The following is a 14,796-nucleotide window of genomic DNA, read 5'->3' as shown; positions in this document are numbered from 1 at the left end:
TTTTTGACATGGCAATGCACCAGTTGACATTTTCTCTTGAGCATGTAAATACCGGCTAATAAGCACTATAGAAACAGAGAAAAACATTTTTATCTGTTTACGTGAAGCCCTTGTCCCCTCCTAAGGAGCCTTTGGTCAACCAGATTTTCATTCTCGAATGCCGTTAAATGTAGCAGCTGCCTCTGCGTTACTTGGTTCAGGAAGGGGAGCAAAGATGGAAGGCAAAGCAGCTCCGCTTCAAGCTGCCATCCAGGCAGGCTCGGCAGTGGACAAGGCCATTTCCACACCAAGGGAGCTATAGTTAGGAACAAGTCCTGGAGTCCTAGTTATTTATGGCTTGCTTCAGACATTTCAGTCGTACATATCTTCGGGACCAAAAAGCTTTGGGCCAAATAAATCTGGCTTTAAATAACATTCATCCTAATTATTTCATATTGACATCAAAATACCCTATTTCCTTGTGCATCTAAAAGATCAATTTGGACCTTTCTGATGTTGAACATGGCCTCAGATGAAAATGGCTGGTTCCATTCATGTACAAATTTGTGTGTTACAATGTATTGAGGAAAAGGATGTAGCTGTACTTTGAAGCAGTCAGATTGCTTCCTTGTTCTGCTTAAATGCTCCTGAAAGCTTTACTGTTTAGGAAAGCTTCAAAGTGGGATGCATCAAGGTCCTTCCCCCAGAGCAGCATCTCCCATGGGGCCTTTCTGGGTGGGGAGGTGGCCCGTGTCACTCACTATTTCCATAGGGGGGCGGCTCGATGCAGCCACACAGCTCCCTGCCATTGCCCAGCTCGCAGGTTCGGTTGGGACAGTCCGCCCCCACACAGGGATCTTCAACCACTCCTGCTAAAAAGAAAAACACACAGAAACATGCACAACTTGATTTTCACACCTACAGGCGGTAGCATTTGGTTCCACTCCAGACTTGCCACTTTAATCACATTGGAAATGGTCAGATGGCAGCTGCAGGTTAACAGACAGGGCAACCTTCCAGAAAATAATGTCAATAGCTAGCAAATAGGTGCCTGCTATGGGCCTGGATTAGCTTCTTTGACCCTCGCAAATACTCCTCAAGGCTAAGTATTATAAGCTGTGTTTCACAGCTGAAACTTGCCCAAAGTCAAAAGCGAAGGTAAGTGGTAAAGACTGAATGCACAGATGCTCTTAACCCCAGTAATCTTACCACGATTAAGGCACCTACTACACTATAGCACAATGATTTGCACTGATATTTATATAAAGAGTAGCATCTAAATCATTTATCTCTACATTCCAGCATTCAACCACCTCATGGTTGGTGCACAATAAATATATGTCAATAATGAACATATTAAGGCCAGTAAGATCCCAGAGAGGTCTCCCACCCCAGGGCTTCTTACTCCTTTCTGATTCTTGGTTCACTTTCCCCCGTGATCTGCTACTTGATTTTGTAAAAATAGACAAAGGAAAAACCTCCACACAGGTCACCAGCATTGACTTAGATTCATGGTGCTGTTTTGCCAAAAGGGTAAAACTGTAAGTAAAATAAAGATGTTATGTGGAGTTTCATCATCATGTTACTGTGAACAATATTTCTGTAACAGATGAGATCACCTGCAAGATAGTCAACGCCTCAGTTTGAGAACCACTAATTAGGAGCATTTTCTTTTAGAAGTTCATTTCTTTATTTAAAGAATCGCTCTGCCTATCAAGACAGCATATTCCTCCTGTTCATCACGGTATATGATGGACAGTGCTAAAGAAACAACTGTTCAATCCCAGCATGAGCCAAGTTGGCTTCAAGAATTTTTTAAAAAAGAGTTTTTAAAGGATGCAAAATTTCATTTAGACAAGAAGAATAAATTCAAGCGATCTACTGTACATCAAAGTGGCTATAGTTAGTACCAATACACTGTACACTTGAAAATTACCAGCAGAGTAGAGTTTCATGTTCTCACCACAGACACACATACCCCCACACACAGGGAAAAAAAGAGTTTAAAAACAAAACAAAAATCCCAAGCTGCCCACAGCTCCATACACCTCTTCTGACTCAGCTGCCACGCCCCTCTGGTAGGTAACTAATTACATTAGGTAGGAGTGCGTGGATGGCTCAGCATAAGCCTGTCTTAATTTCTGGAAAGACAACTGAAAGAATGCCATCAGCATAAGTTAAATATATTTATTTTCAAAAGACTGCTTTTTATAAAGATCCTTTCACTGGCCCAGTATATCCAGTACCTAGCACAGTGCTAAGCACATGGCAGCCACCAAGCAAATGTTATGATTGACCAACTCTGCATGAGAATGACAAACAGAATAACAGAAACATGGTGCAGAGGTTACAGTCCACAAGAAGGAAACGTTTATTTACAAATGTGGTGGTCCATCTGCCAACTGGCAGATAAAACATGCCCTTAGACAGACGGAAGCTTTGAGTATTTTTTGAATGATATATGTATTTTTAAAAATTCCTGACAATGTGAAAAGTTCAAAACAGTTAATTTTTAAGTCATTGAAAGTATTCTTATGAACACAGCAGAGTAAAATATTAATAACAAATATTTTTGTTAGTTTCCAACAGAGACTAGTAATTTGCTTGTTAACAGTTTCTGAAATCACTGAAATGTATTTTAATTAACTGCATTGTTTTTAGGCTCTGAATTAAATGTATTCCTACACTTGATCCGGTTTGGTCTGCAAATTTACCAACGTGTATGTATCGTCTTGGAGTCAGCCTGTTTTCACAGTGGTACCTATATACGCACTGGGTTGGTGTGGGTCAGAGCACAAAACACACATTCTATTAGCCACACTAGTGGGAGTGACCACTTATGTATATGGATACACATGTATGTCTATGGCACGTTTACATGTGTATGTATACATCTATAATCGCTCCACTATTTGATTAACACAGTAGGAAAATGAACAAATTGAATAATAGAATACATATCAAAATAATTTTCTTACTACAGAAAAAAACCCACAAGATTCTGTTTATCTTTTTTTTACCAGCTGATCTAATATATGTGATCTCCACAGTCAATCCACCTGCAGCTTCCTTTCAGCCCAGGTGGACATAACCAGCTCAATTCCACCTCTGCCTTCCCCCTGCTCTTGCCTTCGCTTTCTGATAAAGGATGGCCTCATGCTAAAGAAGCCAAGGTGGAGATGAGTTTGGGAACTAAAATCCATCGGGAATCCCACACTATGTCCCTCTACCTCATAAGCCACTAAAGCAGGGCTCTTCCAACCCAGAGAGCCTCATCTTCCCACGTTTGTTTTCCAAATTCCATAGCTAAACAGAAACCATAGGTGGGTTAGGCTCCATGGGAGGGGCCCGTCACTGAATCTCGGCTGCAGCTCACAGCTCTCTACTATCCAATCCTGAAAGCAGATCTATGAGTAAATCTGGAGGGGACCAGTCATCCCTAGAAAAAGCAATGCTACCAGCAAAGCTGTTCTTTTCACTGAAAATGGAATCCACAGAAATAAAATCATTCTCTTACAGCAATTCTCCTTCTCAATCCATTCGGTGCTGAGGATCCCGAAAGAGCGGCAGGCCTCCCCGTAGGCGGCCAGGGAGCCGCACAGCTGGAACTTGTTGTGGTTGTAGCAGCCGTCCAGGTAGCAGGACTCGTAGAATGGGAGGGGATTGAGAAGCCCATAGCAGGGCTGGAAGAAGCCCTTCATGTCGGTGAGCTTCAGGCAGTAGCCATCACCCTGCATCTTCTGGATGTGCACATTGTCACACATGGCTGCATACTGTGAGAACTGCAGCTCGTTGCAGCTGGGGGCAAGAGGTCTAGTCAGACTGAGTGAAGCAAAAACGGCCATCTGAGATCTTCAATGGAAGGTAAATAGCATCTGCACCTGTTTTGCTACCCCTGAAGCTAGTGCACTGTGCCAATTCCAACACGAATTAGCTTTGTGACCTTCGGCAATCAGATACTACTGGTCTCTATTCTATCCATCTAAGAAAGTGAAACGGTAATTCCTGTTGTTTATACCATTGAAATACAGTGAGGGTAAAATGGAATGATGGATTAGTGGCCAAAGTGCCACACGAAAGGCAGATATTGATATAGTAACCACGAACGCTTTGGCATAATTGATTGATATGATTGATACCATTGATATAATAACCATTAACAGGTATGGATATAATAATGATAATAGTAATGATACTTGGCAGAATTAAAGATTTGAAAGGAAGCCTTCTAAGCCAGTTCCACTTTAGCCATTAGGGACCAAAAGCAAAACATTACAAGAAAGTCGGTGTCCAGCTGATAACAGTTTATTTTAAAAGGAAGAGGAGGGGAGGGGAGGGGACCGGGGAGGAGGAGGAGCAGGGGGTATGGGGGAGGGGAGGGAAGGGAAGGGAGAAGGGAGGGAAGGAGGAGGGAGGGAGGAGGGAGGGAGGAGGGAGGGAGGCAGGCCGGCCAAATTCAAACAGAATCATAATTCCTCAGGAGGAGCTGAACCTTGCCTATCTTTGGAAACACTACAGTGGCTTAAAGTAGTGTTCTAAATATAATGTCCAAAGTTCTCTCTTTTCTATCTGTGGGTCAATGCATAGCATTCTAGAGTAAGCACCAAATTAGGAATCCTGGAATCTCGTCCTGGCTTTGCCATATATGGGGCCTCCTCATGTATGTCATTCTCTGTCTTAGTCTCTGTTTTACCTAGGAAAGGAAGAGATTGGACAAGATATTGCCCAATGATTTTCACAGCTCTGAGTCCCATAATTCACAGGATAGTCTAATACATGATACATTGTTCACTGTGCACTTGGGGCAGGGTCAAAGAGGCTTAAAGTGTGATTTCCAGGACTAAGGATTTAGCTGATATTTAGCATGTAAAGCAATGTGATTGAGCCATTGTACAAGCAGAACTAACAAGAAAGAGAAGCATATCTACAGATCCAGAAAGGTATCCACATACTCAGCAGCCCTGAGGGGCCCTAAGTTTAAAACCTTTGGAATAACTTCTTTTCTTTTTTTTTTTTTTTTTTTGAGACAGAGTCTTGCTCTGTCACCCAGGCTGGAGCGCAGTGGCCAGATCTCAGCTCACTGCAAGCTCTGCCTCCCGGGTTCATGCCATTCTCCTGCCTCAGCCTCCCGAGTAGCTGGGACTACAGGCGCCCGCCACCACGCCTGGCTAGTTTTTTGTATTTTTTTTTTAGTAGAGACGGGGTTTCACCGTGTTAGCCAGGATGGTCTCGATCTCCTGACCTCGTGATCCGCCCGTCCGACCTCCCAAAGCGCTGGGATTACAGGCTTGAGCCACCGCGCCCGGCTTTGGAATAACTTCTTTAGCTCACCCTCTCTTTGCTGGCCGGGGGTGGGCCTGATAATAACCTTGTAACTTCTGTTTTTAAAAAAGGCTTTCCTGATTCCCACCAACTTCTACCTACACAACCATAGTCAAGCCTTCTTGTAAGAGGCAAGGACACACCCAGCACTAAGGGAGTCAAAGACAGCCCTTCTTCTGAGTCAACTCTTAATTCCACACCCAGCAGGGGTGCCTAGGTCCCGGGTGGGCAGCTGGTCAAGGCTTCAGAGTTCTCATCCTGGGCATACTCTTCTGTTTAGCCAAGGGCTGGATGACCTGAAAATTAGAGTTATATCATCTAAGCCCAACTCCTTCCTCTGCAATTCACAAAATTAGTGGGGTCTCTTATGTGCCTAGTTTTAGCATCAAAACTCCAAAGAGCTTTGGTTCATCTCTGTAGGAGAGCAGGGGCAGTGCTAAGGAAAGTGCATTCCTCATTCACACCACCCATGGACGTGAGAGAACTTGGGCCACCAAGTTTAGCGGCTTGAACTCCTACACCCTCACCTCTTCTGCATGCCATTGGTTTTCCAGCTCTGGGCCAGCACCACGCTGCTTACCACCGGCTTCCCTCGCAAGGTCACATAATCATCTGTTAGGTCCCCGTTGAAGTTGCCACAGAGACCACACACTTTGTTCTGCAGCCTCTCACTGATGCTGATTTTAATGACGTTGAAACCATTGTAGTATATCTGGATGTCTGGGCTGGTGTCAATCACCAGAAACCCCTCACTGCTGTAGATTTTCGTTGCCAAACCAGTTATAAATGGAACATTCACTTGTGTGCCATTCACCTATAAGAGGAGGAAAACGGAAAATAATTACGCTTAGAGCAGGGGTTGGCAAACTTGTTCAGGAAAGGGCCAGGGAAAATATTTTGGGCATCGCAGGCCCTGTGATCTCTGTCTCAACGACTCCACTCTGTCCCTGCAGCATGACAGCAACCATAGACAATACACAACTAAATGAGTGTGGCTGTGTTCCAGCAAAGCTTTATTTACACAAACAGGCAGCAAGCAGATTTGCCGGCCCCTGCCCTAGAGTTTAAAGGCATTCACTCATCTTATACTGTAGTTGCCCCAAAGGAAGCAAACTACGAAGCAGAAGTAGGGGAGAGGAGGTGAGAGATAAGGAAACCTTAGAAAAGTGTAACCCACAATGAATGGCTGGATTCGTGTCTAAAACTTTCCCCAGCATAAGCCAATTACTGAAAATGAAATCCCAATCCTGTGCCAACGAGAGTCGAACACAGTTAAAATGGATCTGGGCATCATTGCCATGTTTATCGTTTTCTTGCTTATAATGTTCAAACTGGAGGTCCCCCCAGAGGACCTATAGGCACATTATTTTCTGCATTTGTCATTTTCCTGCTTTCTAACATTTTCTTTCCTTAGCCCTTGGGACAGAATATAACACGCTTTTCCTGTACTTACAAAATAAAAATTTTCTCCCCAGGCTATTAGTAGTTTTTGTACCTTAAAATAAAAAAATAAAAAACAGACACTTTTTAAAAAAATGAGTCTCTACTGTTTTGACCAGCTTGGGTATTTTGTTCAGCCACAATGTCAGTTTTTCTCTCTCGGGTGGTCATTTTCATTTTCTAGTTCCTGGATTCTGGACCAACGCTGTCGTGTTGATGTGGGCCAATTTGTAAAAGAATGAGAATGTCAAAAACAGTGGCACCTTTCATTGAAGTTAAAACCGGTATTAAATTTCAGATTCTTCATTTTAAGCTCACAAAATACTGCTGGTCTTTGGCCTGATGCTTGATACTACGCTATTTGATGACTCTTCAATTAAAGATACACTCAAGGCCTGATTATCTGAGCAGGTGGAAAACAGATACACGCAATAACACTCAATTCCAAAAAGTAGTAATGTGGCTGTTTCTGGGTCCCTCCCTCCCTATGCTCACAGTGCTGGGGCCTGGCTCCATATCCTTTCGGGCGACTGGTGGCAGCAGCCTGCTCTGGTTGAGAGGCTGGGTCACTGTCAACAGTGCATCTGAGCAGGTGATCTTCTTAAAAGGAAGGGGTGGGAGGAATTCAAGTAGGGAGCCATATTTGTTGTGGGGGTGGGTGGGGGGTTTACATTTATTTACACACAGGTGTAAGATAAACAAGAAACCAGGCAATGGGCCTAAGGAGGAGCCAACCTAAGAGAAATCCACCAAGTGTAGCCTCCCATTTCCTGCCCCTCAGCGGGTCATCACGGGGCCCTTGGACAAAGGAGGTGGGCGTCAGGTTTTTACTCAGATTGGTGTTTTGTAGGCAAATGCTTGCTTTCTCTTGGCTTATAGAAAGGATGGCAAAGATGAAGGGTGGGTCTGACTATAAGAGGGCAGAGCCAAAAATAATCTTAAGGGCTGTTAAAAACAAATGGGATGCATTTTGGAAAGTAATCAGAGTAAAAACTGATTTATCTAACAATTTATCACCTGAAGCTCTGTTAGCACCCATGCCATTGCCTGGCTCTGAGACCCCGCAAGTCTCCTGCCTTTGGAATCATCAGCCAAGAATCAAATGGTGTCCATTCTTAGGCTTAAAGCATCTTCATACTTTGATTCTTTAAAACCTGGTCACTGTGTGTGGAACACCATGAAGCAACAATCTATCCCACAACTTGGCTATCTGGGAGAACCCTACACAATCCCGCAGCCAACCCCTTGTTTCCGGGCCCCTTCTTAAGAATGGACACCAGGCTGGTCACCTTGACTGTGTTCCGGTCGCTGATGAGAATCTGCTCTTCGTTAATGTAGAAGTAGACGGGCGAAATGATGGTGAGGTTGGGGGCCGACCACTTGTCGAAGTTGATGATAAGCTGGAAGGAGATGTCGGGCAGTTTCTGGCAGATGGTGGACAGCACGAAGGCGCAGTTGGCCGGGAAGCGGAGGAAGGCGCCATCGAAGGTGCGGAAGACGCCGCCGCCGGCCGCCAGGCAGTAGGAGGTCTTGGTGCTGAAGCAGCCGCGCACCCCGTTGCGCAGCGCGCACTCCTCGTCGGACTTGCATTGGCGCGGATCGCACTGGATCAGGTTGCGACGGAAACAGCGGCAGCGCCGCGTGCAGTCGCTGTTCCAGAACAGCTGCTTGGGCTGGAAGAGAGGCGCCGTTTGCATTAAATTCAGACTGTGGTCAGGGCTGGAGACCCCAAAGTCCAGTCCCCCTGGTCTTTTATCAGGCTGGGCTAGCCTATCTTTATTAGGGCTGGAATTTGTAGGAGGCAGCAGTGGGGAAACGGTCTCAACTCAAAGGCTCCATCAATTGCAGGCAACTCAGACGCCAAACAATATGCAGTTTTGACATTTACTTATTTACTTACGTATTTATTCTTAGAGTAATAATTACTTACGTATTTATTCTCATTCTGTTGCCCAGGCTGGAGTGCACTGGCGCAATCACAGATCACTGTAAGTAACCTGGAATGCCTGGACTCAAGCTATTCTCCTATCTCAGCCTCCCTAGTAGCTGGAACTATAGGCACACGCCACCACACCCAGCTAATTTTTGTATTTTTTGTAGAGACGGAGTCTCACTATGTTCTTGAACTGCTGGGCTCGAGTGATCCTCCTGCCTCAGCCTCCCAAACTGCTTGGATTACCGGTGTGAGCCACCACCCCGGCCATAACTTGATTGATTTTAATAAAGAACTCTGAAATCTTTGGGCTGGATTGTAGAACTAATCACAGTCAACCTGAATATGCAGCTGTTAGAGGAACTAGGTAAAGAGGAAGAATATTTGGTAGAAAATATCCATCAAGGAGTCACACTTCTGACAAGTAAAGACTCTGCTTCAAAGATGAAATTAAAATTCACTTAAGAATGATAAATTAGCCCTTCAAACCTTAAACAGTCGTAAGAAAGCAATGACCAGCACTTCTGATTAACCATTTCACATGTCACAATCCTCACCCTTCCTTGTGTCTCGTCTGCTTCCAACTTACTTCTGTTGGAAGTACCTTCATTCCCATGTGTTCTGAATGTGAGAGATCCGGAGAACACCCGGGGGCCATGAAAGGAACGTTTTGGGATCAGACCACCTGGGTTTCAATCTAGTCCTGTATCCCCGCCTGTGCCATCTTGAGTAACATTACTCACCTCCCCAGTGTCACTTTGCTCATCTCTAAATTGGAGATATTAATAGTATCCTGTGGTTGAGTGCAGTGGCTCATGCCTGTAATCCCAGCACTTTGGGAGGTTGAGGTGGAAGGACTGCTTGAGCCCAGGAGTTTGAGACAAACCTGAGCAACACAATGAAACCTCATCTCTACTTAAAATAATAATAATATAATAATAGGCCGGGTGCAGTGGCTCATGCCTGTAATCCCAGCACTTTAGGAGGCTGAGGTGGGTGGATCACCTGAGGTCAGGAGTTCGAGACCAGCCTGGCCAACATGGTGAAACCCCGTCTCTACTAAAAATGCAAAAATTAGCCAGGCATGGTGGCACATGTCTACAGTCCCAGCTGCTCGGGAGGCTGAGGCAGGAGAATCGCTTGAACCTGGGAGGCGGGGGTTGCAGTGAGCCGAGATTGTGCCATTGCACTCCAGCCTGGGCGACAGAGCGAAACTCTGTCTCAAAATAATAGTAATAATAATAATGATAATAATAACCAGCATGGTAGTGCATGTCTGTAGTCCCAGCTACTCCAGAGGCTGAGGTGGGAGGATCGCTTAAGCCTGGGAGGTAGAGGCTGCAGTGAGTTGTGATCCTGCCGCTGCACTCCAGCCTGGGCAACAGAGAGAGACCCTGTCTCAGAAGTAATAATAATAAAATGAAATTAAAAATAATGTCTTACAGGGCAGTTGTAAGGACTAAATTAAATAAGATGTATAAAACACACTTCCTGGCATAGGGTAGGCACTCAATAAATAGAAGCTGCTATTACAGGAGTAGAACAGCTCATCGTCTTTCAGATGGTGAAGAAATTATGCAACATTACATAAAATACCTACAACATAGCGTATCCTCAACTGGAGGCAGCTATTCTTTTCTTTTCTTTTCTTTCCCAGGAGTCCCACAACTAGAATGTTATTTTCTACTTTTCCCAAAACAGGCGGCAATCTGCAGGCACGACTCTGCTTGGTAGGGTTTGCATTCTTGACGTTGCACTTGCTCTAGACTAAGAATTCCAGGAAACTGTTGGAAATTGGTCATGATTGTCTAAGTGGGAGGTGGTACCAACAAATAGAATGTGTCATAGAGATGTGGGCACTCAATGCATTATCGACTTACTAAAATAGTGTTATCCAGAAAAGATCTTTCAACATCACAAAAAGGCCTATGTTTCTGTCTGGTCAGTTTTCTGCTTTAACTAGAGACATCAAAACCCTGGATATCAACTACAGATATGACTCAGATTCAAGGGTAAATAGATAAAGGAGAAGATCTTCCAGAACAAGTTTCCTGATTGCAGTGCACTTCAAGATGCTATTGCTGATTCTTTCATCCTCAAAGTGAAGTCATTGCTGGAACTAAGTCTACTCTCCTTCCAGACTTACATAACATATTCTGGGTGCCAACAGCCTCACAAATTGACTTCATTTCTCTTATCAGATTTATAGAATAACTGAGTGGATGGTTTGGCCTCTCTCTGATAAGAAGTCAGACATTACAGTGGTGAAAAGAGAAAAATAACTTGATGTATGTGGATATGATAAAGGGTAAATAATTCATCCACAAGAGAATCTGATCCTGAAACGAGCATCACAGTAAAGTGGCTGGCCCAACGCTGCTTTCTTCACCTTAATCACACATGACAATGACAGCTGGGTGATCACTCTACATGCTAATAGCCAGGCATAGTCTCTATTCATTTCCAAAGAAATTTATTCTATGAACAAGCCCCCAAGCGCTTTGGAATGGTGGCAAGTAGATGTGATTCTTTGTTCTCTGAGTTTCCTGCTTCCCGGATGTAAGCTGTTGTCAAAATCCTCTGAGGTTCTGATGAAAAACTGTTCATAATGTTTACACTGTAGTACTAATAGCAGCCAAGAGCTGACCATGCTTTTCCTGAGAGTTCCAAGGGCTTTTATTTGCATCCTTTCATTAACACGCCTGGATTTTTCATTTACAAAATGTTTCTCAAGAGAATAACAAAACAACAATAATAATAGCAGCTCCCAATTATTGAAGGACTCGATGCCAGGCACTAGGCTAGGAACCCAGCATCGATTATTTATCCAACAGCCCTACTGGGTTGGTATCATTAGTCACATTTCATCCACAGGGAAACACACTCAGAGAAATGACAGCGTTTGCTCAGTGTCACACCTCCAGCGGTGGTACTGCTAGGATCGAACCCAGGTTTCATTGAATTATGCCACACTGACACTCAGGATGCTTGCCGAGGATGCATGGCACAGTTGATAGATGCATAGGTTTTGGTAAGTCTCCGGGCTGGGAAACACAGTTTAGAGAGTGCTTTTTGAGTTTTGAGCCTGATTATATCTTCTCCTCAACTGTGAGAAAATAGAATTAATTTTTTCCACATGTTCTACCTTTTCCTTTCAAATAATATTTCTAAGAGCTCATTTCAACACCCCCTCTCCCAAAAAGTCTCCTTTGATTAGTTCCACTATTTTACCTTACTTCCTCCCTGTCTTTCTAATATAGCATTTAAATAAATTTCCACTGAAAGTGAAATTGAGGGTCACTTTCACATTTCTTTTATTTATCCCCAAAGTTAGGGCAACTTGAATGAGTCAATGCATCTTTACAAAAAGGAGATACTATTTATTTTTCGCCTAGTTGATTTCCAATTCAGACATTTCAATTAGATTTATTTTAAATGCTACTATTCTTTTTCACTTAAAATTGATTAGTTCTGTAGGGTATTATTTTTCACTTGCTGATAGGTTATTTTGTAACTGTTCTCCTGTTCTTTAACGTACATTGTTTCTCTCTTCTGAATAGATTTTTAAGACCCTCAAGGCAGGGGACATGCTTTCTCATCCCCCACAATACCACCAACACAGTGCTTTGCAAACAGCAGATACTCAATTATTCGTAGTTGTTAACCATCTAACTTGCCAACATATGGTTTTGATGTCATTTAAACAGAGAATGGGCTTGAGATCGAAACATAAACTAAATACCTTGTCTATTCAAGAGCTTTTCTAGCTTAGTATTATGGAATTCTAGCTTAGTGTTATGGAAAGATTACAAAGTCCAAAAAGTGAAATGATTTCGTGAACTAAAATGTTTTATTGAGAAACATCTGCGAAGGGCATCTTCATTAACTCTATGTTTAAACCCCTGTAGGACGCGCCGCAGAGGGTGGGATGTGGGGGCACTACATTAGCAGTCCGGACCAAACTCTGGGGATGATACCAGAGTGACAAATGGCACACGTGGAGATGGTAGCCACAGCTACCCTCACGGAGCCTCAACAGCCAGAAGAGGGAAGGCCACCCCACTCAGCCTCTAGCTCCATATTTTCCAGTGACAAATGTCCTTAGCTAAGACAGCTACAAATGTCAGATTCACAGTCACCATATTTCCAAACTATAGCTGTATCTGAAGCTTTCAAACTGAGATTTACAGGACAGAAAATAGAGAAAGGCACGACAGAGACACACAAATGTGAGTGAGTAGGGGAGGCAGAGCGCCGGAGACCTTGCCAATGTGGAGGAGGGAGGAGGAGACACTCAGGTGCTTTTCCATATCTGACACTCAGTGCCCAAGAGCGTCATCTGAAGAGTGTGCTTAGCCTCTCTACCCCCCATCCCACTCCCCTGCCATGAACATGACGCTCTTCATAATGAAGTGGGAAAATTGGTCAATCTGACCAACCTCTTAGAGTTGGAGAGGAATCTGATCACTGGCAAGGAGGAAAATGCCAGGCTGGCCTCCCATACCTCGTAATATTTGCCATCGGAGTAGCAGCCACAGCTGTGGGGCAGGATGCAGCTCTTGCCGTTGAGGACGTAGCCAGCATCGCACTGACAGCCCTCCACGCAGTAGTGGGTGCAGTCACTCTTCAGGCGGATGGCGGCACAGCGGGGCTGGCAGACACTCACGCAGCTCTCGTAATGGCTGTTTGGAGGGCAGGTGACAGCTGGAACAGGACAGACAAGTCAAGACTCACACGATCACAAGGCACCAAGGAAGGTTTTCTCACGGCCATTGCTCACCTACTCAGGGAGATGAAGGGCACAGGGAGAGGCAGGAGGTGGGAGGTCTGCCGCCTTTCTTCATTACTGCCCTTTTTGCTCACAGAAAGCCTGGGTCTGATTAGTTGCCTCTTAAATAAAGGGCCAACGTGCAGATGGAGGTGGCTGGAGCTTCTCACATCATGGTCGTCCTCTCCTCAGCCTGGCCGTTGAGATCCTCTATTGCCTGCCACTTAAACCCACCCCCCATCTGAATCTCCAGTTAGAAATGTCACCTGATAACCTCCCAAGGCACCCACACTCCTCCTGCCTCTAGGTCTTCGTTCACATTGATCTTTCTTATTCATGCCCTTCCTCATCCTCTCAGCCTATCCAAATTCCTGGTTCTTCAAGTCCCAGTGGGAGTCCCAGCTTACCCATATAGCTCTCCCTCTTAGACCAATGTCAGCTCCTCTACACCCCAGAGCTTCTACAGAACCTTTTTCTAAGCCAGCAGTTTACCATCCATAGATGCCTGAGCCCCATGATCTCTGAGAAGGCAAATGTACAGTGTGTGTGTGTGTTGTGTGTGTGTGCATGAATACACATGCTGGCGTGACCGTGTGTGTGTGTGTTTGTGTGCATGAGTACACGTGCTGGTGTGCACGTGTGTGTGCATGTGCACATGTCTGTGCAAACTGACTCATATCAATTATGTTCTACCATTTTTCAAATGCATCTAGATGCTTCCATAGAAGGCAAGTAGGGTCCTGGTGAAGGGTGTGGGCTCTGGAACCAGCTATAAGAGACCCAGAGCATCACTCGGGCTCTCTGAGCTTCAGCTTTCTTATCTGTAAATACAGATACCAATAGCATTCACTTCATGCCTGGTTGCAAAGGATTAAGTGAGTCTGTGTGCTCAGGCCAGTGGAGTGTTCTGTAAGTATTAGTCAATCATTAAAGATAGGTTTGCTTAAAAAGTTTCATAGAAGCTATTATCTCAATCAATGTATACTAAAAGCACAACTACCATTATGTGGGAATGTCTACCCTATACTGTATACAGTATCTATATGGGGGGTTATTTCATTTATTAAATTATCTAGTAGTAACATCTACCTTTAGAGTACACAGTTCTATGAATTTTAACACGTTTTGATTCATATAACTACTCTCACAATATACCATATGTTTTTAAAAAACATTTGTAGTTTAATACATAATACTTGCATAGCGTAGAAAATCCAAACCATACAAGTAAAAGCATGATGAAATGGCAACCTCTGATACCAAACTATAGTCCATTTTTCCAGAAGTGTTCTATGCATATACAAGCATCCATTTGTGTGTGTCTGTATGCACACAAGCATATGTGTATGCCCTG

General features: G+C 44.2%; 1 protein-coding gene across 1 annotated transcript in view; it reads right to left on the bottom strand.

The window, feature by feature from the left end:
- Positions 1-14,796, bottom strand: part of LOC117079799 (tubulin-specific chaperone cofactor E-like protein) — a 168,285-nt gene that overhangs the window by 19,783 nt on the left and 133,706 nt on the right. Inside the window, exons 19-23 of the mRNA XM_033203855.1 lie at positions 13,179-13,378; positions 8,031-8,414; positions 5,829-6,115; positions 3,497-3,777; positions 741-851 (exon numbers count right to left, since the gene is read on the bottom strand). Of these exons, the coding sequence (XP_033059746.1) occupies positions 741-851; positions 3,497-3,777; positions 5,829-6,115; positions 8,031-8,414; positions 13,179-13,378 (1,263 nt within the window). The remainder of the gene's footprint in view (positions 1-740; positions 852-3,496; positions 3,778-5,828; positions 6,116-8,030; positions 8,415-13,178; positions 13,379-14,796) is intronic.

The sequence above is a fragment of the Trachypithecus francoisi genome, unplaced genomic scaffold (assembly GCF_009764315.1).
Source record: "Trachypithecus francoisi isolate TF-2019V2 unplaced genomic scaffold, Tfra_2.0 Lachesis_group8, whole genome shotgun sequence".
Taxonomy (NCBI): domain Eukaryota; kingdom Metazoa; phylum Chordata; class Mammalia; order Primates; family Cercopithecidae; genus Trachypithecus; species Trachypithecus francoisi.
Note: the sequence above shows the minus strand (reverse complement) of the source record. Positions and strands in the feature narration are given on the sequence as shown.